This window comes from Metarhizium acridum (genome assembly GCF_019434415.1).
Source record: "Metarhizium acridum strain ARSEF 324 chromosome Unknown scaffold_1, whole genome shotgun sequence".
In the NCBI taxonomy this organism is placed as follows: Eukaryota; Fungi; Ascomycota; class Sordariomycetes; order Hypocreales; family Clavicipitaceae; genus Metarhizium; species Metarhizium acridum.
In genome coordinates, this window is record NW_027094015.1 from 1,156,623 (window position 1) to 1,182,885 (window position 26,263).

At 51.8% G+C, this 26,263-nt stretch overlaps 9 protein-coding genes across 9 annotated transcripts; 6 read left to right on the forward strand and 3 right to left on the reverse strand.

Annotated features, from left to right (window-relative positions):
* The first annotated feature begins 1,278 nt into the window (after positions 1-1,278).
* J3458_000294 (uncharacterized protein) lies at positions 1,279-4,219 on the forward strand. Its single transcript, XM_007811492.2, has one exon. The coding sequence runs from the start codon at positions 1,434-1,436 to the stop codon at positions 2,754-2,756; it is 1,323 nt and encodes a 440-aa protein (XP_007809683.1). The 5' UTR covers positions 1,279-1,433; the 3' UTR covers positions 2,757-4,219.
* LUC7_1 (splicing factor) lies at positions 3,282-4,159 on the reverse strand (the record flags this gene model as incomplete). Its single annotated transcript, XM_007811493.1, has 2 exons — positions 3,282-3,734; positions 3,803-4,159. 2 exons carry the CDS (start codon positions 4,157-4,159, stop codon positions 3,282-3,284), a joined length of 810 nt encoding a protein of 269 aa, XP_007809684.1.
* A 188-nt stretch (positions 4,220-4,407) lies between the features above and the next one.
* GPI16_1 (Subunit of the glycosylphosphatidylinositol transamidase complex-like protein) lies at positions 4,408-7,955 on the forward strand. Its single transcript, XM_007811494.2, has 2 exons — positions 4,408-5,395; positions 5,452-7,955. The coding sequence occupies exons 1-2, from the start codon at positions 4,645-4,647 to the stop codon at positions 6,456-6,458; spliced, it is 1,758 nt and encodes a 585-aa protein (XP_007809685.1). The 5' UTR covers positions 4,408-4,644; the 3' UTR covers positions 6,459-7,955.
* Positions 6,992-9,063, reverse strand: J3458_000297 (uncharacterized protein; the record flags this gene model as incomplete). Its single annotated transcript, XM_007811495.2, has 1 exon — positions 6,992-9,063. Exon 1 carries the CDS (start codon positions 8,915-8,917, stop codon positions 6,992-6,994), a length of 1,926 nt encoding a protein of 641 aa, XP_007809686.2. The 5' UTR covers positions 8,918-9,063.
* Positions 9,064-18,169: 9,106 nt separating this feature from the next.
* Positions 18,170-19,797, forward strand: J3458_000298 (uncharacterized protein). Its single transcript, XM_007811496.2, has 2 exons — positions 18,170-18,395; positions 18,473-19,797. The coding sequence occupies exons 1-2, from the start codon at positions 18,255-18,257 to the stop codon at positions 19,067-19,069; spliced, it is 738 nt and encodes a 245-aa protein (XP_007809687.2). The 5' UTR covers positions 18,170-18,254; the 3' UTR covers positions 19,070-19,797.
* On the reverse strand, positions 19,140-19,535 carry J3458_000299 (uncharacterized protein; the record flags this gene model as incomplete). Its single annotated transcript, XM_066116055.1, has 1 exon — positions 19,140-19,535. The coding sequence occupies one exon, from the start codon at positions 19,533-19,535 to the stop codon at positions 19,140-19,142; it is 396 nt and encodes a 131-aa protein (XP_065977936.1).
* A 55-nt stretch (positions 19,798-19,852) lies between the features above and the next one.
* J3458_000300 (uncharacterized protein) lies at positions 19,853-20,689 on the forward strand (the record flags this gene model as incomplete). The annotated part of the gene is made up of 1 exon (XM_007811497.1): positions 19,853-20,689. One exon carries the CDS (start codon positions 19,853-19,855, stop codon positions 20,687-20,689), a length of 837 nt encoding a protein of 278 aa, XP_007809688.1.
* Positions 20,690-21,303: 614 nt separating this feature from the next.
* J3458_000301 (uncharacterized protein) lies at positions 21,304-23,002 on the forward strand. The gene is made up of 3 exons (XM_066116056.1): positions 21,304-21,570; positions 21,722-22,109; positions 22,207-23,002. Exons 1-3 carry the CDS (start codon positions 21,521-21,523, stop codon positions 22,534-22,536), a joined length of 768 nt encoding a protein of 255 aa, XP_065977937.1. The 5' UTR covers positions 21,304-21,520; the 3' UTR covers positions 22,537-23,002.
* A 141-nt stretch (positions 23,003-23,143) lies between these two features.
* J3458_000302 (uncharacterized protein) lies at positions 23,144-26,179 on the forward strand (the record flags this gene model as incomplete). The annotated part of the gene is made up of 2 exons (XM_007811499.2): positions 23,144-25,435; positions 25,496-26,179. 2 exons carry the CDS (start codon positions 23,144-23,146, stop codon positions 26,177-26,179), a joined length of 2,976 nt encoding a protein of 991 aa, XP_007809690.2.
* Positions 26,180-26,263: the final 84 nt, after the last annotated feature.

A 26,263-nucleotide genomic window follows, 5' to 3' on the forward strand; every position in this document is an offset into this window, starting at 1 on the left:
CTCCTTTTCGTACCGCGGCTCCCCCGACTGCCGCTCGTGGACCATGTCCTGGGTGTAGATTGGAGATGCGTCACGAGGTATCCGTGATCCAATCCTCCTGTTGAAGGCGGAGCACAAGAGCCCTGGTATGGAGGCAAGGCAGGCATAGCGTTACATGCGAGTCGGGGGCATCGAAGACGGCCAAGTTGAGTGGTACCTGAACGCCTCGATCTCATTACGAGTTTCAATATATTGGTCAACAACAATGTACTCATAAGTTCGGTAGAGCGCGGCTAGAGACGTATCCTTTTCAGGATCGACACTTCAGTTGGCGTTGCGATTGAGGAGTGGGATTTCGCACCGGCTCGATTTGCGAGTTATGATCCTGAGAGGTAAGCAGGATAACTGAGGCTCACAGCCCGTTTCTTCCGGAAATAGATGACCCAGGGAGTTTTCCATCGCATCGTTCGGTCGCGCTTTGAGGGGGTTCTGTTATCAGCTTGCCTTGAATACATATTATTGAACAGGCGTGACCTCCAAGTTGCGAGTTGACGGAGTAATTCTAGACTGTTGGGAGCGGCAGAGAACATGATGCCAGTGTTGAATCTTATATGCACTGTGAGAGCCTGTGCTGATTTCCTCACTAGGTCGCAGCTAGTCCATGTATACACATGAGATGTCGACACGGAGTACAAAGCACCTAGCCATCGGCGACTTCTTCCATCTGAAGTTGCCTGTCCCGCACACAACATGGGCGGCGTTCAAATTTCATGAGCATGAATCTTTGCTCAAGACACATTTTGTGCCAACTTTCAACTTGGACTTGTCCTCGCCTGAGTTTAGACAACGATGGTGCCTGCTACTGACGGATTCAGTGGCAAGAAACGCCACTCTGTGATAGAGCTTGGGATTTAGAAACACAGGCGAAGGAGGTAAGGAGCGCAAGGAATGATGGTTGGGACATGGAATCCCTCGTTATACTTGCTGAAAGCATGTTACCAGACGCAAAGCACATTCAGACAAACGTGTGTCTAGATCAGAATGTTGCGCCCAATCCGGATTCACGAGGAGGATTTCGTTGTACATGGGTGACAACGATGTGGCCTGCAAGTTCAATAATCCGTGCGGGGACCCAATGAGTTAATCGACACCAGTGACCAGACCCTTCTGCGACAAATTGTGGCTCACCACTTTGGCATTTTCGGCCATTCGACCAGGTAGACCAGACTTGACATGTCAACTGGTTGGACCCCACACTCTGCTGCCACTTTTCTGCCAACCTTCTACTACTACCACCACTACGACTTGACCGGGGTAGCAACAACCACCTCTGCGTGGCATCCAAGCCTGAGACACCAACTCGGTTCTCCCTTTGTTTATCGCCTCTTTTGCGAGAATACCTTGCACTGCACTCCGCATTGGTGTCACTGCAAGTTCGCTGCAGCTTGTTTACAATGGAGGACCAGTTCGGCGGCCGAACCGATGATGACCTCTTCTACGACGACTTCGAGCCCGTCGACAGCGAGCCCATCGTGGTCCAGGAAGAAACGCAGTACATTCAGGAACCCTCGCCTGTTGCTTCTGGTGTGCCTGTAGCTCCAGAGCCTGCACAAGCAAGACAATCCAGGCCCACGAAGTCGTCGCCACCCGCTCAAGCCTCGAACAACAATGCGCCGTCCCCGTCGCCGTCACCATCGCAGTCACCGTCACAGACACAACCACAGACCCAGCCCCAGTTCAAGGGCGGCAACTTGTCCTCATCACGCTTCGCTCGCAAGGGAAACTTGAACATGAGGCAGCAGTCTACGCCGCCGCCACCAGCAGCAACTAAATCATCTGCGCCACACAAGGAATCTAAAGACAAGGAACAGGGCCAGGAAAGAGAAAAGGATACCAAAGGCGACAAGGAAAAGGACAGCACTCCACCACCCAATGCGCCCACAGCTCCTGCCAAGGATAAGAAATCTCACGCCCCTCCACAGAATACAGCTGCGAATGCAGAAGCACGGCTTCAATCCGGCGCCAACCCGCGTCAGAAACTCACTGAGGAGGAACTTGCCGCCAAGATGGAAAAGATGAAACTGCTGTCAGCAGAAAAGACACGCCAGTTCGAGAGAGCCGAAAAGGACGAGCAACAGCATGCTCAGGCGTATGCCAGGGGCATGGAAGAAGCCCGCAAGCGCAGAGCAGAAGAAGCGGAACGAAGACGCCGGGGAGAAGAGGAGAAACGCAAGCTCGATGATGAACGTGCAAAGAATCGTGAGCGCAAGCTCAAAGCCATGGGTATGAAGGAAGGTGGCTGGGACGAGGGCAAGGAGGCCATTCTGGAGGAAGAAGCCAGAAGGGTTTTTAAGGGAGCCAACGGCGGTATCAGAGGCACGAAGCGTGGCGGTCTCGCAGGAAGTCGATATTCCCGAGAAGTAGACGATCAACCCGACGTGGACCGCTTCCTGGATGACCGGCAGCGCAGCAGGGGAAGGGGACGCGGTGGACGTGGAGGCGGTCGCGGACGAGGCGGTGGTCGAGGAGGGTTCGATGGCTCAGCGCCGAAACCAAATGACAGCAGTGCACCGGCACCTTCTCTAACTGTGGAAGATTTCCCAGCACTGCCCTCAGATGGAACCAGGAAGCCAACTGGACCGGTCGCGCCCGTCGCATACCCTCCAAAAGCCGCACCAGCCTCTATCCCGACCTTACCATCACCACCTCCTGCTGGCGGCAAATGGGACGATGAGATGGAGGCCCTGGATGAGATTAGGCAGCAAGGGGAATCATAGCTGCTATGGGACAGAGATCACAGGCACAATAGAATGAGTGGGCAATTATGGGACATGGGTAAAAGTGTTATGACACATGTATGATTTGGATACCTACCTCTATGCTGGGAGAGCAAAAGAACAAAAGGATGCGTGATGGGCGGGAGCAATTGGATAGATGTAATCAGAAGCGGCAAAACATAACATGCATGAATATGTGAATCGCTTGCGGGACCAGCCCAAAAGCAGTTGGCATATCAAGCCGAAAATTCTCTCATCACTCGCTTCACGGCCGATACGCACGAGCTCAAGTTGGTCCAAGTACAATGAATCTCCTATATCGAAGGGTATTTTCCTCCCTGAATGCATCTTCTTCAGGTAACGCCAGAGTTGATATGCGACTCGCCCATGAAACCCCAGCAAAGTAATCTACTCCGTAAGCGCAACAAATGTAACAATATTCGCCTCTTAAACGCCAAACACCCTGGTCTGCTACAAGATTGCTCATAGACAAAAAGACGATCCCCCATCGCAGTCGCATACCCTTCACCACCGTCGGCCTCCCCTTCCGCTCCTATAGCCTCCAGCCCTCGGGCCCCTAGGTCCTCCCATCCCTCCTCCGGGACCGTCATCCCCATCCATCATACCCTGTCTCTGCCTACTCTTCAACTCCCTCGGGAACGCATCGTACGTCTTCCGCATAGACGCATACCCCAAATGCATCTTGCCATAAAAGTGATCCGCTAGCCGGCGATCGTTATCTAACCTACTTAGATATGCGCCACAGACATCGCACACTTGCAGCTTCTGGTGGCCAGAGGGGCCAGAGGTATCGGACAGCGCCTTGAGCTCTTTTTCCTTTTCGATTTTTAGCTGCATGGTCTGTTTGATGCGGAAATTCTCATCGACGGCGCGGGAGACTTCGTTCATGGAAGCGAGGACTTCGATCTCCAGTTGGCCGTTGGCTATTGAGGCCGAAAGCTCAGAGATGGTTTTCAGCTATTGCCATGGTCAGCATTGTGGCGCTCCCAACACATGCAACGCAGATTAGGATGGAGGCATAATACCAAAACATTTGTTTGTCGGATCTCATCAGGCGTCTTCTCGAGCCTCTTTTGCGCCGCGTCGATTCGCCGATTGCAATCGTCAATGTACTTTTGCAGGTCGCGCATGTAATCGTAATCGAATCCATATCTTTGCTTCTCCCGATCCGACAAGGCCTCGTACTCGGCTTTCAACTGTTCAGAGTGCACCTTTGGACACTGGCCCAGGTCCTGCTTTGTGTTGGTGAAGAGGTCGTGCGGACAGGTGCCTACAAGATAGGACCGGCAAACTTTGGGATCTGTGAGGGAGAGTTGAGCGGCGCGCGAGGTGGACTGGTGGCCCATGAGCTGCTCGAGGAGCTTTCTTTGCTCGGCGGCCATGATTGCTGGATTCGCAACAGATGGATTATTATGTACAGCAGTGCGAGGCGCGAGCTTGGCCGACGGTATTGATATGATATTTGTGGCCACTGGTGAGCCCTCTCTTCGGAGCTGCCTCAGTCTCTGGTAGACTGGATGTTCTGCCCCATCTCACCGCCTGCCAGGGATCCACGTTCCTGCCCAGGTCAAGCCACCCCTCGAGCTCGAGCCCAGGATTAAGCAATCAATAATGTCCAGTTGCTCCATGTCGCCTGTCAGCATCTCCAACTTTATTAGAGTCGTGATACTTTCTTGACCGGGACCCTCAACTCTCATAAACTTGGCGCGATATACGCGACATGTCCATGTTACTGCAACCGCACAGATAGTTCCATTCTTTGACTATCTGTATTAATTAATTTCCTTTTATTCCCTTTTTTTTTTGTTTAGCCATTTCAACCCAGCCTCGCCTTCGTCGTTACATAGATACATACAAGATTCGCGAGATGCGTCCTTGTCTGACGCCTTTACTGGCATCTCTTGTCCCCGGACTCGCCGCCGCCGCCGACTACCACGAGCTACTCACATTGCGCCCATTGCCACTCTCCCAGCTTCTTGCAAGCTTTAATTTCAAATCAAATACGTCCATAGCCGACTTTGAGGCGCACAACTTCCGATTGTTCCCCCGGTCACTCGGCCAGATCCTCGAGTATGCGGGCACACGAGAGCTCCATCTGCGGTTCACATTGGGACGGTGGGATGCAGAGACATGGGGGGCACGACCTTGGGACGGCACAAAGGAGGGCGGCACTGGTGTTGAGTTGTGGGCGTGGATGGATGCTGAAACCGACCAACAAGCAGATGAGAATTGGCTGACCTTGACGAATGCCCTTTCAGGGTTGTTTTGCGCCAGTCTCAACTTCATTGACGGGACGAGAACTGTACGACCAGCTCTTTCATTTCAGCCAGAGGGTCATCATTCGAGCGAGACGTTGGCCAAGACGCGATTGTTACATGGCGTTCTGCCTCATGAGGTGGTGTGTACGGAGAACTTGACGCCTTTTCTGAAGTTGTTGCCATGTCATGGGAAGGCAGGCATTGCAAGTCTATTGGATGGTCACAAGTTGTTCGATTCATCATTTCAGAGCATGGCAATCGACGTGAAGCCCATTTGTGACAAGAGCGGCGATTGTGTGCTGCAGATGGAGCAGACGATTGACACGGTTATGGACGTCAACCGATCCAAGAGGCCAAGGGGTATGTCACTGCAAGAACACGACACAACTCCTTACATAGACTAACCATATGTGCAGACAACCCTATCCCAAGACCGCCTCCTACTCACGAACTAGTCTGCGACACCTCCAAGTCCTACCACGACGATGATCATTGCTTCCCAGCGGACCACCTCAACGGCCAAGACTGGACGCTTTCTCAAATCTTTGGCCGTCCCATGAAAGGCACATGTCCTCTTGCCGACGCGCAAGTACCTCCCGTGTGCCTCCAAGTCCCCGATTCACGAGTCGTCTACGCTTCCGAAGGGTCCACCGAAATCAAGGATAAGAATGGCACGTCCAGATGCTACACAATCCCACCCCAAAGCGAATTCGCTCTTGTGCTCCCCAAATCCGAAGCCAAGACCCCCGAGGAAGCAGCAAAGGAACTCGTCGAACCCGTACAGCCCCTCCTCTACGCAGAGCGCAGCTTCACTGGCCACGGCCAGGAACACGGCGGCGTCCAAGCCATCCTCACCAACCCCAACACCGTAGAAGTCGAATTCGTCTATCTTGAATCTCTCCCCTGGTTCATGCGCATCTACCTACACACTTTGTCAACCCGTATTTCATCTTCGGCTGCTCCGACGACCAATTCCTCCGAACTCATCAAGCAGATCCATTACCGTCCTGCGCTGGACCGCTCCCGCGGCACCCAGCTCGAGCTGCTGATGCGCATCCCACCGAGATGCACTGTTTTCCTCACATATGACTTTGAAAAGGCCATCTTGCGGTATACAGAGTACCCGCCAGATGCCAATCGCGGCTTTGACGTCGCAGCGGCCGTGATTCGCACTCTTGAGCCCCAAGTTATGAATCTCCGTACGACGAGCTTACTCCTATACCTGCCCACGCCGGACTTTAGCATGCCGTACAACGTGATTATCTTCACATCGACGGCTATTGCACTTGCCTTTGGCGGGCTGTATAATATCCTTGTGAGGAGGTTAGTCGGTGCGGACGAGGTCGCAAGTCCCATGGCAAAGTGGAAGAAGTTGGGGAATCTATTGAGCAAGTTTCAGAAGAAAGAGGTTGTCAGGCAATAAAATTACTCGAAGGTAGGCATAATATAATTTCCTTTTTTTGTTTTATCAGCATACGGAACGGGGTGATGAATCATGCGGTGTGATTTCTTTTTTTTTTGCACGTATACTTTGTACCTTGTGAGTGGTGATGAAGGGATTCATGACTTTACAGGACAAATACATAGCTCGCCATGGCCGATGCATTGAAAGAAGCTCAAGTTGTCCAAAACGCTCATCCAGACATTGCATCATGTCACGGCCTATACGCAGATCATATCGTCTCAGCCATATATATATACATATTGATGTTTATATACCTTTGAGGGTGGGGAAAATATACAGAGTCCATAATCCTCGTCAGACGCACCGGTCTCTTCATCTGTTCGAATTCACGCGGCCTGCGCCCCCTTAACCGCACACCGAAACCTCGCGCCTCTCCCAATGCTGCGCAATAAATCCGCTCACACTCGCAGACAGAAATGCTTCCTTGCTCACCAACGACATTGCCCTCTGCGACCCCCGGCGCAGCAGACTCAGGACATGACGTGCGCTTTTTAGCAACCGGCCGGGACGGTGAAGTCCTCGACGCGGTTGCGACCACCGTTGTACTTGGCCTTTTCGCCGAGGCCACGCTTGGCAAAGCCCTTCCAGAGCAAGCATCTATTGGCGGCGCCAGTGAGCCTCTTGTCGGCGTCGAGGATGGCGTCCCGGGCAGAAACCATGTTGGGTTTGCAGGGCTGGATAGCCAGGCCGCCAATGACGAGCTTCATGGCGAGGAAGCGACCATCCGTGGGGACGCCCTTGTCATCAAAGGCAGGGTACTTGTCCGCGGTGATGCCGTGCTCGTCAACAAGGTTCCAGAAGACCTCGTAGAGGGTGTTGGCCCAGATCTCGCCCATGGCGTGGACCTCGTTCTTCTCGTTGGCGGCGGCGTACGTGTAGGGGTTGGTCTTGATGTTGGTGGAGTAGGGGCGGGATCGGATGCCCCTGGGGCTATTGTTAATCCAAGTGCCGACGGTAAAGTCCCTGGCGCGCGTGTCGTTGGCCTTGGCGAGGACGGCAACGGCCATGAAGTCGGACCAGCCCTCGCCCATGCCTCCGGACTCGAGGGCGTTGAGGCAGGCCGAGTTGGCAGGGCCGCCGGTCAGACGGGTGGACAGGCCGTGGGTGTACTCGTGGATAACGACGTCGGAGTCGAGGGCGCAGTCGCGCTGGGGGTTGGCCTTTGTCCACATGAACATTCTCATGCGGGCGCGGGCGCCGTCAGGAGGCGTGGCAAAGTTGGCATTGTTGGTACCGTTGCCGTCCTGAGAGTTGAGGACGACAAAGTCATTGCCCTTGCCTCCCTTGCCGTTGTTATTGGTCTGGAAGTTACCGGCGGCCTCGTTGAAGCCCAAGGTGTAAAGCAAGTCGTGATAGGTGTTGGAAGTGTAGAACAACTGAGTGATGGAGGCATCCTGGTACTCGTCCTTGTTGGACTGGGCAGGGGAATAGCTGTACTCAAACGTGCGATTGGAGGAAGTCGGGCGGTAGCTTTTGGCAAAGTCGTTGATGTTGTTGTGGCCATCATGGTTGGTCTGGGCAACGGCATTGTTGCCCCAGAGCGTGGTGTAGTTCTGGACGCCATCGCCGAACCACGTGAATGGAGAGGCATTGACGTTCCATGGGTCGGTCTGGACGGAGCGATCGCCTTCAGTAGGGTCGTTGATAGTCCAGGGATAGACCTGCAACGTGGCAAAGTCAGAGACGTAGTCGACAACGCCGTGAACGTCCTTGCTGTTGTCGGCATCAATATAGGTCAACAGCCAGTTGTCCATGACATCAGTCTCGACTCGCCAGGCCAATGCTAGGGAGCCATCCTCCTTTGTGAGGTAAACCAGCTTGGCCTCGGGATCACTGACGGCACCCGAGGTGCCTTTGAAGGTGTAAGTCTCAGCACCTTCCTTAGCCTCCGCCGTGGCATCGGTGGGATTGACAGGGAGCTCAAGGATATCGACAACACCCTTCAGAGCGTTGAGGGGATCGGTAAATCCACGCTTTTGGATGGGGCTCTCAGAAGGCATCTCGCCCTTGTAGAAGCTGTTTCCGTAAGAGAAGATGGTGCCGTCAGGGTTGACGTTGACGTTGAAATCAGCATTGTCGATGTCAAGGCCGTGGACAGTCTGCTTAAAGTTGACGTGGGCAAGGCCATCGATGTCGACATAGTGATCGTCAACAACACGGAACTCGGCGTTGGGGAGGACAGTCTTGACCAGCTGGGTGGCAGCACTGACGTAGTCTCCTCGCTTCTGGATGTTGCTGATAGCTGGGTCTGACTCGGCCTGTGTTGAGACTGTGTATTCTGAGGATCCTGGCATGCGGAACTTGCTCAAGTCAACGCCTCGCTTACCAAGAGAGACCTCGGTGGCATGGTATCGTTGAGGATGTGCCAGAACGTTGGCAGCCAGGCCAGTGAGGCCCAGAATGGCTGCAGACTTCATGCTGATTCAATAGTATATATGAGTAGATATAAAACGCCGTAGTTGGCTTCCTGACCTGCACAGGCGTTTGAGCTGAGCCTGGTATAATCTGCCTTGGAGACTTTTCACATTTCGGGGGACCATGATCCTGAATTTATACTCCTGTCTTTATACTCCTATCTGTCCCAACAATGAAACGAGCTTCCAGGTGATTGTTTCTAGGAGCCTGTTATCCAAAGTGATCACGGAGAGTCGAGCTTCCTGTTCGGTCTGTGTATCAGCGATGTGACCCTGAAAACATGAATTAGACCTGCCTGAAGATACTACTGTGTCCCCAGCGTTTGCCCTCAGCTACCTATCCAGGATTGGAGAGCAACTGGATTTGCCTCAATGGAGCAATAGGAAGGTGATCAGAGTAGCCTCGGCACTTATGGCTACGGCTACGTGTCGCAAGACCGATTTCCCGGGTTGCAACTCTAAATTGGCTAGATACGAGGGCAGATCATACCGACCAAGTGGAGGGCATCACGCTTGGCCTTGGACTTTTGGAAAGTAAGTGAAGAAGTCTGCGGCATAACCTCGCTACAAGTTGCCTGGCATTGACATGGCCTTGCCAAAACCATGGCAAATCAGCATTGATTGTGAATACTGGTGATGTGCTATGTCGCATTTATCCGGTATTTCCGTGCCGGATCACCGCTCTGTGCCTTGATTTCGGACATTTTCTGCTCATATTCGTGATGATCAATGCAGCCTGAAAACATACGTATTTGTATGATCAACCTGGCTATTACATAGGTTTCAATTGTCTTTGTTCCATTATGCGTAAACGGGCATGTGTACACAAATCTTTATTATGGAGATTCAACAAAGATTCCTTATTTCTCCTAGTTTCTAGGATATACAGGGGCTTTCCTAGACCAAGTCTCTGGAACTTCTTTGTCGGGTATAGTTCCGATGCCTCGCTTTTTCCATCAGCCACTAGACACTCCATTGATAGGACGGAACGATTCCTGATCTAAGGCTAGTTTACTAAACAATGACCGAATCGAACCAAAGCCTAAAAGGGCAACACGGCGGTGGCATCAAACATAAATCCCATTGCGGGATGCGGACCCAATATGAGGACCTGCCAAATCGGGCTTGTCAGCCGTCTTGGACAATTTGATTCATACAACTAGCTTAGTGAAAAGCATAACTTACCTCGTTTATTTGCGGGGCCGATACCATTCAGTCTATTGCCAGATTCTAGATTTATCGTCAAGTTCATCCTCAATACTGCACGATCTTTGGGAGTCCTCGGCTTGTTTCAGTTGTTTCTTAGCCCATTCTAGTGTTGACGGGCAACATTGCCAAAAGTAGCATTGAGAGCTTGTCGGCGAAGTGTAAAGACTCGGGTTGGTGGTTGTTGGCGTCACACAAATGCCCCCTTCCCCAACGTTGCCGAGGACTTGAGGATGTCTCGAGTGATAAGAAATAGTCAGTATTACAGGTGATTGCCAAGCTCGTCGGCCTCCATTGTGCCTAGCCAATCAAAGATGAAAATTTCAACCGAGGGTTCTGTAATCACATCAATTGACCGGTCGCATCGATCATATTGGGGCCGTGAGCCAAGGCTCACGATGCGACATCACCAGCAAGTACTCCGTCCCGGAGGTTGCATTTCCGGACGAACCAGCCCAACCCCAAAGATGCAGACTGTCGTGGAGTTGCATGAACAATGTCGCTTGGTAAGATAGGGTCTCAACGTCCCATCCCACGTACTAAGGATCACCAGCTGAGTTAAGAAGGTAACCACCAAAATGCGTCCCTAGTAGTCGTCACATACATCAGGCTTGACTCAATCGGTAAAGACGGGGAATGGTAGTTCCCAAGATCCTCCAAATCAACTGCTTTAGTTAAACGCGGCCGACAGCCAGTTCGTGAAGGCTCCGAAACTGTTGTCGAAACGCCACGCCAGCATTAACCCCTCATCTAAGAACAGCATCACAGGATCGCCAAGGGCCCCAAACAAATTCTCTTCCTTCCCTTACAAACTTAGTGCCGTGCAAGACATTGAACATCAGGATATTTCCGGGGAGGGGGCTGTCCCAGATATCAACCAGATACCAATGCGGTCGGCCGCTGCCACATGGCGGTCAACTCTGATTCGGATAGAGTATTGGCGAGAGCATTAAACTCGTCCGGTGTTTGTAAGGCTTAGCTATTCCAGGACTACTCGGGACTTTTGTTCCTCAACTCAACAAGTTCCCTTCCTCGGCGCCAACTGCCCACAAAGGATTATCGATCTGTTGCTCGCCGGGTATTGTGTACAATGGCGAGGCTTCGAATCGGAATCCAATTTTCTTATTTTCATTCGGCAGGAATACATTGGTGATGCATTGTGGCATGGATAACTATTCCCAAACTGCCTTTGAAGGTATCGAGTGGCTCAAAAGCAAAGAGGTAGATGGATGGCTGTTGGTGACAAGAAGGACAGAACTTGAGGCAGGTGCTCGGACAGTTGAGACTTGGCTTTGCACATCAAACGCGGCGCCTGCCCGATACAGAGCCAAGAGCACGACCCAAAACTCTGACTCGTAATCTGACTCGTAATTCTCAACTGCACAGCACAGCTTCCAACTTTGTGAGCATGTCCTCCAGGGCATTTTTGGCACGACAAATGTCAACTGGTCAATTTTGATGACGGTGTCTGCGTCGATCGAGCAGTAGCGGTTACAAATCCCCCTCCTCCCCCAAGGAAACGGTGCGCTTCAGCACACCGCCACACCCTACATCTTTCGCTTCCTGACCTACATGTGCACATATGAGATTTCTATGCTAATTCTAGACCTAGTAAATCTTGACTCAGTTCTTTATGTAAGACTGCGCTCGACAATAATCCATTATTCACAGTGAAAAGCCTGTAAGGTACTAGAGTGCCGTTACAGGTTGAATAATGTGCCGAAACTCTTCTTACTTCATGTTCAGCACCAAGGTCACTGCTATTCCATCATGTGTTCTTTCATCGGGGACACAGTTTGGACTAGAGACTCCCTATCGCTCAACTTGCCCTAAGCGTGGGTGTCGTTCCTAGTGACACTACATTGGTTTCCTCCTATTGAAGTCAGACTCGCAACTGGCACTATCCAGGAAGCCAAAGGGGATATCGCTCCCATGCAATGCTCTAGGTAAGCCGTGTATATAGACTGGTGATTCAACGGTTGCGTGCGTGGTGGATTTCAGCGGACTAGAAACGTGTTTTGAAATTGCCGATGTGCCCAGATGTCCGCATAGCTTCGGCGTTGATCCAACATGATACAGCTGGATTTCTGTCAGATAGGTGTGATATGTCAAATACGGAGGTTTAATGAGCCTCAATTCAGAGCGAGTGTTGGGTTCCCCTCCCCGTAGGCGGCCAGGATTTGGGCGGGACAGCCTGCATAGTGCTGACTTCAACATCCCCGAACCAAAATGCAGCAGTAAGAGATGTCTATAACTCTGGTCCAAGAACTCCCCAGCTGATAAGTTGAGCATTCTTAGTCGAGAATGACATGATACAGACGAGATGATCCGTAAAAGGAATTCGTCGCAGCCTTGGATACCTGTGACGATAGCCGCAGTCCCAAATGTCCCAAATCAATGCCGGACCGTGGAAACATTACTACATTACATAAGCCCATAAACGTATTGAACCATACAGTTTTACCCCAGCATCACAAGACTTTTTGGGGGGGATTGAGTTGGTCAGATACTCTCGCGATGTGGAGAAATAATAATGATAATGATAAGATAGAAGATGGCACGATAAGGCTTTCTCAAGTCGCATGCTTCCAATTCATCCTGAGCCTGGATTGGATAAGCCTTCCATGACTTGGTATTCCAAGGTTCCCCATTTCATGTCTATTTATTTCATTATGTCGAGCCCTTGATATTTCCACTCCTGATATTATACCGCCTCATGTAAGCTCATGTTTTTTGTCCGACTGCTCGAGGAACTGAGTATGCTCTGACGACAAACTGCAGCAAGGATAAACGGAAACAATACCGAGGCCTAGGCCAACTTTCGGTGTTGATTATCACAAGGCAGCCATGTATTATTAAGTTTTATTTTTTTATTTTTTTCATTAGTCCAAATGATCGTGCAAGCATTACATCTGGTAACACAATGTATCGGCCGTACCTAGGCCAGGGAACCAATAGACCACGAAAACACTATGAACGCATCGCGATGCGTCAGACACTAGCAAGAATTGGTAAATAAACAAACACCATATGTTAGTCTAGACCCTTCCTGGAGGCAGGCAGGCATGTATGTTAATCTTTTTTCGACGTTGACAGTTACACACTGCCAGCACTTAACCCAGGGCTTACCCTACAGCAATACCACATTTAACTACATCACACCAAACATGACGCCTCTCAATTACAACGCGGATTCGCCAGATTCACGAATCATCACCAGTGATTATTAATTTTCAGATCTGATTCATTCAGTCGTTCTGGCCCCCATGTTTCAAGACACCCGTCAAATGACCTCACCAACGTGATGTCACTAATATCCGTGGAATGTAGATCACATAATCGGGTCAACGTATTATTGTGACGCCATTGTTCTAGAGCTCACAATACGAAAACCGTAGGCCATCCTGAGTGAACCAGGTCGATTGTCTACGAGGTATGTAGGTCACCGGCTGAATGCAAGTCTTCTTAGCAACTCTCGCCTAATCTTGCGGTTGTCACTGGAGGTCCTGGGACGATGCGCTCGGTTAGGACGTGGCAGGAGATGGGACGTGTCCATCTTTACATAGCCATAAAACGATCCCAGATGAATAAGCTGACTACTCCCTACTCCCTACCCTGTTGCCTGGTTGCCTGTCTGATGTGTGTAGCTAGTTGTATTCGAATGTGCAGAGGTACTCGGTATGTTTACTGAAGAGTGATAGGTCTTGGGAATACATGCCACCAGGGCTTCATCTGGAATTACACGCAAGATCGATTACACGATACAGTTAGTAACCGACTTGTACGCCGATTCTGCTCTCCAATTTTGTTCCACGTGTGTCACCTTGTGTGAGGATAATATTTATTAGTCAACCAGTCAGCATGCGCTGCCGGCTTGTTGTGTGACCAGACGTGAGCAAGTCGGACCTAGTGGATCGCGGTTCAAGGCCATGAGAGCCCTTGCCCAAAGCGGCAGCGGAAAAGCTACAACGTGCGTACGACCTAGCATTTAGTTCATCCACTGTTGGGGCAATTTGTGGAACAGATGGTTCTCAAGTCATTGTGGATGTTCGGAATAGCGCTTGGAAAGACAAGGCGACGTGTCCGGGTTGGCAGCCCAGGGCCAAACATCCAGAGGAGGCACATACGACAACTATGCTCCATAATTGACATCCTTCCAGGGAAAAGGGGGTGGGAACGCACCCACAAAAGAGTTAATGCGAAATGAATAAAAAGAAGAAGAAGAAGAAGAAGAAGAAGAAGAAGAAGAAGAAGAAGAAGAAGAAGAAGAAGAAGAAGAAGACGATGGAATTGAGCAACCTTCGCCATAGAATTGTGGCACGGCTCCGCTGTTCTGAGACATTATCGAACACGAGACTGCCAGAGTTAGTCATGTCTGAGTCGTGATACGCAGTTAAGGCCAGTTCGTATCCTTGCTGGCTTCAGCCTCGCATAGTATAAGGGCAAGCATACTCCGTACTATTTTGACTTTGGAGCTACCGCTAGTGGCAGCCATCTGATCTCATGTTGGATCCGCCGAGCAAGCCACGGCCAAAAAAGGCTCACTGCCAAACAAGCCGTACCTATATCTATTAGATGCGTGGGACGTTAAGTCACAGGCACTCAACAGAGACGAAAGGAATACCGCCGAGCAAGCGTGCGACGAAAGTCAGGCATAGCAGAAGAGCACGTACGGCCGATGGTCCTGGATCAGGCTCGAAGTCAAGTGCCTCGCATGATGTGGCAAGGCAACGGGTAGCTCGGATGCAATTCTGCGAAATCGGAAGGCTAAAATCCCCAAGTCCTAAAGCTCCTTTCAGTGGAATGTCAAATGCCAATTCTTGCCGTTGTATTTGCGTTGAGGTCTCGAAATATCCTGCCGACCTTGATGCATTAAAGTTGACCGGCCGGCCGGTTGCAACGACGGAAATTTATTGACGGCAGGCAGTCACCTAGCAACCGTGGTGGGACGAGAGGGTCATGAGGGGGATGCAACTCAATAAAATTGAAGCTCTGCATCTCGATCCCTCCCAATCGACTGTTTGGAGTTGGGGAACGGCAGACGGCAGTTTTGGTGTGGATTGCTTTGCTTTGTGTTCCCTTCCAAACACTTGAGGCGGAGGCGCCTGGATGCACGTGCTAGTGGCTGGCCTCTTTGTTTGTCCCCTGCAGGCCATTCGCTCAAGGCAGGCCCAATTGCCGTTTTGGGCAGCGCCAGGGGAGGCAACGGCACAGGCCCCAGCCATCAATTGGTGCCTGCGGAGTCGGCAAGCGCTGAAGTGCTGCAGTTTGGGGGGAGCAAAGGAGCCCGTGCCTGCTTGGACGACCAGAGGCGTGCTCCCTAACGCCTTGAGTGTTTCGTCCGGGCCCCACATGCAGGCAATCCTGAGCCTATGCAGCCACTAGCAAGGCCAGCTGGCCGGTGCCACAGCCCCGCCTCCCGCGCAGCTTGTTGCTGAGCGGCCCCCCGGCTTGGCGATCCCTCTCCACTCAGTGGCTCCTGCCCCATCAGTGGACACTCTATCAATCGACTACCACTTCCCACACAATCCACGAGAACATCACTTTGCCTCCTCGTTCCATGTCGATCCATCGATGCCCCTGTTTGCTCACAGACACCACTCGATCCGCGGCTTGCCGCGCTGTCCTCGGCCTATTATCTGGCAACTATTTTTTTCCCCTCTCCGCTTTCGTTGATTATTCGTGGCGGACCGTCGCCAAAGTGCGTGCACGGTACGTGGTTTCTGCCAACATTCAACTCTGGCTAATTGACGCAGCCTGGTTTCAATGACCTCACTGCTCGCCCATGAGTGAAAAGGCGCATCTGGGCCGTCAACTTGTTTTATTTCCGACTTTCCCACACGTAGGGGGTTTTCTACTCTGGTTAAGGAAAGCCAATGATGAATGCGACGTGACAATGGCGACCGTTGCTGCAACACCACATGGAGCCCCCTTTTATCGACCTGCTTTCAATGGAACAATAATTTGTCGCTCTAAATCCCATCTCGACTCGCTACCGTAACTGTGTGCTTGTCACTTGTTCGATGCCAGTTCGAACCGTTATTGACGGCACGGCTCATAGTCTGAGGCTCCGCAGCAATTTCGGGACATTTTGTTGTTAGGCGATCTTGCCTGTCGGCTAAGTCCCTGTCCAATGCCACCCCGCACTGTTTGCCTTGCGGATGTGTCGTCTCAACTTGCTGCTCTTGCCCAGAGCCAATGCATGTCATGTCATTTTCACGGCCCGCGACTTCGACGACCGCCGCCAAATCCAAACTGGTGAACCGGGGACAGACCACTCAGCAGGGGGCTGATGCTGAAAAAAGACCAACTTGACATGACGAAACAGCTTACACTGTACAGCAGGTGAGCACACGTACACCGGCACCCAATGTGGCAATGCTGCCAAAGAATTAATGGCCTAATAGAAGCTGCTGGGCGGTTTAGCAAAGGAGAATAAAGTATTTCGTTTATCTGCCCCTCCAGATATCCGGATAAGCCTAGCCTCAAAACGTCCTCGTGTTCATGAGGTATTTAAGTAGGCATGCGGAACTGCCACAATCGCGACGCAGGAACAATTCCAGCTGGACGGACGGAGAAACAAGTCCAGGAGGCTGGTAGCAAGGTCCAGCACACACCATCATCGCCCACTTTCTTCGGCCTGCATGGACACTGAGACATTCTTAGTGATCCGTTATGGATACGATTGTTAGCCAATTTTGCGGAGCTCCTAACCAACCTGGCTGTGTTGTGTTCCCTTCTAGTTCTTCCTTCTATAGATCCACCCCTGCCATGCTGACTTACAGCCGGAGAGCCGAAGGGCCGTTGCGGACCGCAAGTTCCTGGCCAGAGACGCTTGTAGGTTTTCCCTGGCAACGCAAACAGTTTGATGCATGAGAAAAGCAAAGCTGGATGACTTTGAACCGTGTGTCTGCATGTGGGGCGCTCAGAACATCAACCTTGCTAAGTGGTGGGTTGACCTCTGCCAACATCGTCAACTGAGCTCTGCTCTGTTTTCGTTGGGTAGACAGACGTAACCAGCCAGTGGATACTTGAGTCTGTGCCTGAACCTTTGGCCTCGGGGTTGATCACGCTCGACATGTCTGGCGGCCCTTTCATTGTACCGTTGGTACCTAAGACCTTGCTACAAATGGACAGTGTGAATGCCATGACTTGCCGTTTCCAAGACGAGTTCTCAGTTTTCAGGGTTCTGATTCTGTATAGCCATATGAAAACTTAATTGACTTTCTGAACACAGGTCTGTATGCACGAATCAACGTCCAAGTATTGAATAAAACGGCATAACAGAAAATCATCTTTGTGTATGGAGTAAGGAGCCAATTTTCCCAGAATGGGCCGCCGCCATTGGTACTCGCGCCCATTGCCATTGACATCAGAAATGCCACCGAACCCATCCTCTGAAATGTGGATCAACACCTTGGCCTCTTCCAGCAAAGGAGCCATGCATGTCCTAGGCGCTAATACATGCACTTCTGGAGACGGATCCAGTCAGCCGAAGGAGGCGTTTGGCCTTCAAAGTTCACTCGATCATGGGTGTGAGGTTGGTCTGACTGGGTCAACAAGCTGTCCCGGGAAAATGGATGGCTGTGCTCGATCCTACATCATCTATTACACGAGGAGATGGGAACCGACTATTATATCAGTGTCCACCCTCCCCTTGTCCAAATCTGACTTACCTCTCTTCCTTTCTCAGTTCACTGCTTGTCCGATCTTCAGTCGCTGACACGTGCTTCACATTGTTGCCTTTCTCACTTGGATTGATCTATCCCGTCTATCGTTGGGAAAGACAATTGATCTATCGTTTAGGGTTGATCCTGTGTACCCTCAAGAGTACTCCTCGTTTGACCACCAGTCCCTCGATTTGAGCGTTTGACCCCTTGCGAATTCGAATTATCGGCCTATCATAATCTCAAGGTACGCCCTATCTTGTCACCGGAGGCTACGGTCACCTTGAAGTCACTCTCTACTCACTTCCCTCTCACCTTTACCACTTTCCGAGCTAGCTGCTCCCTAGCTGCTCGTATGTGACAGCCGCAGCACAGCTTTTCCCTATTTCCTTCTTGCACCTCCATCACCGACTTCCTATCCCCCTACTCCAGACCTCTTGATAACTAACAGACACCGTAGCAGCATAATGAAGTGGATCTCAGCTGTTCCTTTTGGCCTCGCGGCCACAGCCATGGCAGCCAGCCCGCCTGCTGGCTGCAGCACTTCCCGTGACGGCAAGTTTCAGGTCTCGATCTACTCTCGTGGTGACGCGAAACGCAGCATTGAGGTAAGCCGATTCTTGTACTCGCGGTTGTGGATTTGGGGACCATGAGAATCAGGCCATGGTCGCTAACCAACCCATAGAAGCGAGCCTGCGAGGGCGAAGGCACTTTGGTCATGACTCTTAAGGACGGCGTCTTGAAGGATTCCCACGACAGAACTGGCTACATTGCCTCCAACTATCAGTTCCAGTTTGACGCCCCTCCCCAAGCCAACGCCATCAAATCCTCGGGGTTTTCGGTCTGCCAGAACGGCTCTCTCGCTCTTGATGGTTCTACTGAGTTTTACCGATGCCTCTCTGGCAACTTCTACAACCTTTATGACCGCCACTGGGCTGATCAGTGCTCTCCCATCGACATTGTTGCTACATTCTGCGATGGCGGCAACAACGGCGGTAGTGGTGGCAACAATGGCGCCAAGCCTGTTGGCACTAGTATGGTGCAGACTACTATCGTCACTGTCATCGCTGATGGCCAGCCTCAGGTCCATACCACGGTCGTGCCCGTCCCCATGTGCCAGATTGGTGATGGTCAGGTTCAGGTCCGCACAACTCCTTGTGCCTCAGTTCCTTCTCAGGCTCCCACGAAGACCGCGGCTCCCCTTGCACCGCCTGTGAGCCAGATCTCGGATGGACAGATTCAGGCTCCTCCCAAGACAGCCGCATCCTCCCCCTCCTGTTAGCCAGATCTCGGACGGCCAGCCTCAAGCTCCCACACATACCCAGGCTTCTCCTCCACCCGTCAGCCAGATCTCAGATGGACAGCCTCAAGCTCCTACGCAGACCCAGGCTTCTCCTCCACCTGTGACCCAGATTTCGGATGGACAGCCCCAGGCTCCCACGAACGCTACTACCAAGGCTCCCACCGCCGCCCCTACCACCGCCCCTACCGCCGCTGCCAACAAGGCTTTCCCTGGCGTCGCTGCCGCCGTGATTGCCGTATTCGGTGCCGCTCTTTACCTGTAAATTGACACGGCACAGGACTGGAGTTTGCTTCTGCTGTTTAGGAAAGTAAACGGTGGTTTGCTGTTTTCCCCAATATATGAGTGTAATGTTGTTGTCGAAAGAAGGCTGACCTTTAATCACATCCCCTGGGGAGAACCGGAGCGTTTTCTTTCCTTGCTGGTGTTGGGTGCATTTACGAGACATTGGACTTGATGAAATTGCGAAGGATAATGCATATGCTGTAAACACAAATTAGGGTAGTTGCGCAGTAAGATTAGGAACTGCTGCCTCATTGTCTAAAGGCAATCAATGCTGTCAAGAATTTTTGCCTTATTGTGCTTCTAGTAAGAACCGCAAGGTTGTGAGTTCGGCTGTCTTTTGTAAAGCTCTAGAAGAAGCTGCAAAGCTTGATTACGTAATAAAGAAACAGAGGTACAGGCAGGAATCGCTTGAGTGGGCTACCGACATTTACATCTCAACTACTCCGTACTCTTGACCCAAACAACTACGGTCGACACACCATGACTGAATATTGGAAAGCGTCACCGAATTACTGGTGCAAGCACTGCGCCGTATTTGTGCGCGATACCAAGCTTGAGCGCCAAAACCACGAAGCCACAGCCAAGCACCAAAACGCAATCAAGCGATCGCTCCGTGACCTACACCGCAACCACGAGCGAGAAGAGCGCGACAAGGAACGAGCGCGACGCGAAATCGATCGCTTAAATGGAGTCGTTACGACCTCTTCGACGGGCCCGTCGCGGCTGGGACGCGCTTCCGCACCAGGGAGCAGCTCCAAGGAATCCTCTCTGAAGCAACAGCGTGAACAGTTGGCGCAGATGGGCGTTGCAGTACCAGAGGATTTTCGAGGCGAAATGGCCATACCTGGTGAATGGACGGTTACGAGCACCCGGGTGATTCAGGGTGCGGGAGATGGAGGAGCCGACGATGAAAGGAAAGCGGACAAAGTTGCGACTGGGGTGAGGAAGAGAGACGAGAAGGAGGAGGACAAGGAAGAGGAGGATGCTGTGAAGGGGCTGTTCAAGAAGCCGAGGAGGTGGGGGAGGGATTCGAGGAAGATGCCGGAGGGGGAAGACGAAGAGTTGGACGCGCTGTTGAGTGGGACGGTAAAGTTGAAGAAAGCCGAGGGGGGCGATGTGAAGTCTGAGGATCAGGATGAAGTGAAGGCGGAAGAGGATGCTATTAAAGCGGAACCAGAAACTAGGACGAGCGTGCTGCGCGGAGAGGCCAAAGAGGAGGAAGGCGAAGCCAGAGTCAAGGAGGAGGGAGACGGTGATGCTGGGATTACGCCAGTGGTGTTTAAGAAGAGGAAACCAAAGAGCTTACGGACCAAGTAAGGGGAGAAGGCTTTCTCTGTTGTAGATTTGTATATTGATGATACCCAGCATGTTGTGGAACATGGAATAAAACGACACCTTCTGAAGTCAATGACACTACGATTAGACGACTTATAGAGAAAAGTCAATTATCGTCTCTGATGATTTTGGTTTAAATCCTAATACTGGCATGATCCGCTCAGTTACACACCTTGTCCGACCGGCTCATTTCCGATGAGAGCGAGCTGACACCGATCTCGGACAGCGCATGGAAAAAGGGGGGGGGGGGGGTTTCTAAAAATCGCAAGTCGTCATTTTTTAAATAAAAAAAAAAAATTGACAAAAACTTATTGAGGGTGCTTCTTCCAACATGCAACTTATGGTGGACCCTGAATCGCAATAGCTGGATGGATCATGGGCGGGTTCCGTTTCGGCATCGGCAGGTCTGGAGTAGCATCCGGACTTAAGAACCACAAAATCCTTGAGTGCTTTGAAACTGGGTATTCATGGCCGGCCAGGGGCGGGCTCCGGAGCACCACGGGGTTCTGGCCAACGCGGATGCTTATGTACAATCCATTTCCGTGTGAACAGGTTAGTTAGTCGTGGCGGGAGATTCGGAAGACATGAGGGGTAGGTATTGCGGCTTGATAAGGAACAATGAAGGCTAAGAGGGCGAGCTTGCCCACTTGGCTCCATGCATCTTAGTTTCCTCGACCGTCAGAACCTTGGTGTGGCCATTTATTTTATTTGACGGGACGAAGCTTGAACCTTGAAACGGCTCACGACGGCTCATATAGTCAATCGCGGAGACTCATTCTCTCTCTCTCTCTTTTTTTTTAAAAAAAAGCAAAGATGGCTTCCAACGCCCCGGCGAGATGCTGCACTCTTGGAAGCTTGTTTGAGTACGTCGAAGCTCCCCCGCATGTTCCTCCAGGACAAAACGTCCCAATTCGGAGATATGCAGCCTTTTCCTGCTTCCTTGATTGCTACACTGTAGTTTTCACTGTACCATTGTTATTAGGGCGGTCGCTAAATTGCTAAACTTGTCTGCAGAGGCAAGCCCACGGGCAAGCTCACCAAAATCGACAACAAAATCGAAGCCTACGTCGCCACTCCTCCCGAGGGCAAAGTCCACAACGGCTATGGAATTCTCTACCTTCCCGATGTCATTGGTATCTGGCAGAACAGCCAGCTGATGGCAGACCTCTTTGCCGAGCAGGGTTACGTCACCGTCGTGCTTGACCTGTTCAACGGCGACCCTGTCAAGCTGAATAACAAGCCCGAGGGCTTCGATATTATGACCTGGTTGAACAAGGGCACCGATGGAAACAACCCCCATACTGTGCCATATGTCGACCCCATTGTCGAGGCTGGTATTAAATACATCAAGGGGCTGGGAGTAACGAAACTCGGAGCTGTTGGCTACTGCTTCGGTGCCAAGGTAATTTATTTTTTGTTTCATTCTTTCTCTTCTCTTCTCTTCTCTTCTCTTCTTTTTTATGTCCGGATCTGGCTCGCTAATTGAACTCGATTATTAGTACGTTGTTCGCCACTACAAGGATGGCATCGACGTCGGCTTCGTCGCACACCCCTCCTTTGTCGAAGAGGACGAGCTCGCTGCCATTAGCGGTCCTTTGTCTATTGCTGCCGCGGAGACGGACAGCATATTCCCCTCCGACAAACGGCACAAATCTGAGGAGATTCTCAAGGCCACCAAGCAGCCTTATCAGATTAACTTGTTTTCTGGGGTGGAGCACGGCTTTGCTGTTCGTGCTGATTTGAAGGTCAAGGTACAAAAGTTTGCCAGGGAGCAGGCATTCTTGCAGGCAGTGGCTTGGTTCGATAACTACCTACTGGAGGACCATTAAGGATGGAGTACATGGGCTGTTTTATTTGTGGTAATTCAAAAGGCTTTGCTCGGTTTTCTGTGAAAAATTGACGAACTGACGCGTAGATGGATACCAATGTACAGTGTTTGGAGCTGGATGCCGAGAACAGTGTGGCTGAGGGGGCAGGCTGACCGATGTGATATAATGGCCTAGCGAGCTGAGAAGAAAAATGAAACAGAATGGCGAGATGACTCTGTCAAGTTGCGACGATGAATGGCAATAGCTGATTTACACCGGATTGATGTCTCGAGGTAATTTTGAGGCCCAAGCCGTAGCCGCTCCCGCTCCCGCTGGCAGTCAGCACCAATTGGGCGCGCTAATGATTGATCCCTGCCCCAGGCACCAGACTGCTGGCTGCCCTGCAAGCTGGCCCGTTTGGACCTAGTGTCGTCTACGGAGTAACTTGACATCAATTGCATCTCGAGCTTTAATACACCATCTCGACGACACCGACACGAGCATCGACATCACCATCGACATCAGCGCCCTCTCAGCTACGGTTAAATTTCATACTTCTGCAACCCGCCATCGTCCCCATGCACCCGCACGCCATGTCATAAAGGGTCTCGCCGCAATGGCAGCAATCATGGATCCCATCAACACCCACCTCTCGTCGCCGCTTTCCACCACAGCCCCCCTCTCACCATCTTCGTCTACTGGCCCGGGCCATGGGTCTCATGGATATCCTTCGCCGCCCGTAACAGCTCTTGATGAGCCATCTGCATCCGAAGACGACTCGGGCAGAGGACGAGCCAAATTCCCCTCGTTACCTGACCCAGCCGCCGCTCTCGACCATGATTCTGACACGGCCACCTCTCCTGCTGGGATGCATGCATCTCGCACCCCGTCCGTCGTCAAGTCTCGACGTAGACAGACGAGCAGCCCCACGAATAAGACAAGTGACGGCGTGCACCGACTCACCGCTGCTGAGATGCAGGAGCTCACAAGCTCGCCAGACTCGTTGCCAATTGCGCCAGCTCCCGAACGCCGTTCGATAGACCAGGAAATGGCAGCCAAGACTGTTGAGCAACGCGAAATACTTCGACAACGCATCCAGAGACGTTCTACGGACCCGAGAAGATTAGACAAGCTTCAGACAAACGGGACGGCAGTCGAATCTTGTGCTGGGCCTGGACATGCTGGGGTTTGGCATGTGCGAGAGGGGGCCCAGAGACAATGCTCGCCGCGAACTGTGTCGACGCCACCGACGTCTCGAGCTCAGCAATATGCTTCGGATAGTCGCTCGCAGCCTGCTTCTCCTCGACGATATTCATACAATACCCTGCCGCGACCGACGCCGCTCAACTTGAATGGAGAAGCGGCCAACGGCCCTCTCAACGGACATCTGCTGTCGCCGGCCATCGCGACAAGCCCAGCAGCTTTAAATACACAGCAGGCTTCCGCAGCTGCTCCTAGTCAAGGATATACCGGCCCCAGCCCACCGTCACCTATTCCATCCATGATCCCTCTCCCACCCATGTCACTTCCCACACACTTGCAGCTAGAGCTTGCAGCCCAGAGACCAAGCCCACTATATATTCACCAATCCTATCTAAATGATATTCCGTACGAGTCTTATGCGGTCAAACTGGAACGGTTGAAGAATGTTCTACTACTCCCCCCATACCTGGAGCGGACGTTGTATTTTGGCGCCTTGGCGTGTTTAGATGCGTGGCTGTATACCTTCACCATCCTTCCAATACGATTCTTCATGGCGTTTGGTGTCTTGATCAAATGGTGGGGATATGTGATATCCAAGGAGGCTGGATGGCTGTTTGGATATGTACGAGATGGATTGGGCAGACTGTGGGAGCGTGGGCGAACGAGCCAATCCCGTAGGCCCAGCGATGTCTCTGACCGAGACCATTCGCGAAGTCGCAGTCGTGTGAGGGAGCTGTTGAATGACGACGGAGGTGTGTCTGCGCCGGCCCTCCGGGACCGATCCCATCACACGAATACGGACCTGCATGTCGATGGCCATGAGGGGCCGAAATCACCACTTCCCAATAAGCGACACCCTGTGCCACAACTAGGCACTTTTCGTCACAAAAGAACAAAGTCGATTCCTTCAAGCTTATCAGCATTTCACAAAGCAGACTTACTACAGGGAGCCGTCATCATTTGTAGCTCATTTGCTCTGATGACTCTCGATGCCAGCCGCATGTACCACTTTATACGGGCGCAATCCGCCATCAAGCTGTACGTAATATACAATATCCTCGAGGTTGGCGACCGTCTCCTCTCGGCCCTTGGCCAAGACATCCTAGAATGTCTGTTCAGCAACGAAACCCTGTCACGGAACCCTTCTGGTCGATCAAAGATCCTCTTGCCGCTCGGCATGTTCATCCTCGCCCTGGTGTACAACTGTCTACACTCCATTGCGCTTTACTACCAGGTCATTACGCTCAACGTCGCCGTCAACTCATACTCCAACGCTCTTCTCACCCTCCTCTTATCCAACCAATTTGTCGAAATCAAAAGCACAGTGTTCAAACGCTTCGAGAAGGACAATCTTTTCCAATTGACATGTGCCGATATTGTGGAGCGCTTCCACCTTTGGATCATGCTTCTCATCATCGGCATGCGCAACATCGTTGAAGTAGGTGCTTTCTCTGTCCCCGGAGCGGGTTTCGACTCGACGCACGAAGATGGCTCGAGTGCGGTGCCGTTGCACCCGCCGTCGATCTTGCCACATAGTTTTACGGTGTTGCCGTCGTGGTTGAGGTCGGGCGAAGCGCTGTCACCTTTTCTGATTGTTGTTGGAAGTGAGATGTTGGTTGACGCGATAAAACATGCGTATGTGACCAAGTTTAACAATATCAAGCCCAACTTTTACGGGAGAACACTGGACATTCTGTGCAAAGACTACTACACCAATGTACGTGCACACATTTTGTGTCTCCGTCGCGTTCATGACACCTAATCTCACTTCTTCTAGGCCTTCGTCACCCCCTCGCTCACGCGCAGACTCGGCCTGGCGGTCATCCCGCTCTCATGCCTCTTTATCCGCGCCTCCATACAAACCTACCACATGTTTCTGGCCACCCATGTGCCCATGCCTATCCCGCCATCCACGCAAACCTCTCTGACTGAAGAATCCGCCGTGCCCTCATCACCCGCCATGATCGCTGCACTAAGTCGATTTGACGCCCTGATCCGCGATTCCCTCGGTCGTGCCACATACGGCTACCCCTACGGCTCACCGCTCAACTCCCGTCCTTGGTACTCATGGACATCCGATGACTTCGTCGCCGCGTTAACAATGGTCGTCGTCTTCTTCATCGTTTTCCTCGTCCTCCTCATCCTTAAACTCCTGCTCGGTATGGTCCTCCTCCAATACTCGCGAAACAGATACGCCAAGATGAAACAAAAGGAAAGCCTGGTCGCGCTGGGGAAAGCAGAACGAGAATCGTACGATGCTACGGGCAGACGGGTCGGCGGAAGAGGAGACGTCGAAGTTACGGATGACAAAGCTCGGTGGATACACGCCGACAAGTCGGAGGGATTGAAGGGCGGCAAGGGCCCCGGAGGCAAGAAGAGTGATGACAAAGGTGGGAAGAAGCCGGACGGCGATTACATGGGCGTCGCGAGATACGAGATGGTTGCCAAGAGGATATGGTAGCTTGGGGTTTGTATAACATGTATGGTATACGAATAGTATCGTTTTGTCCACGCCACCACTTTGACGCTTTTCATGGTGGCTGAT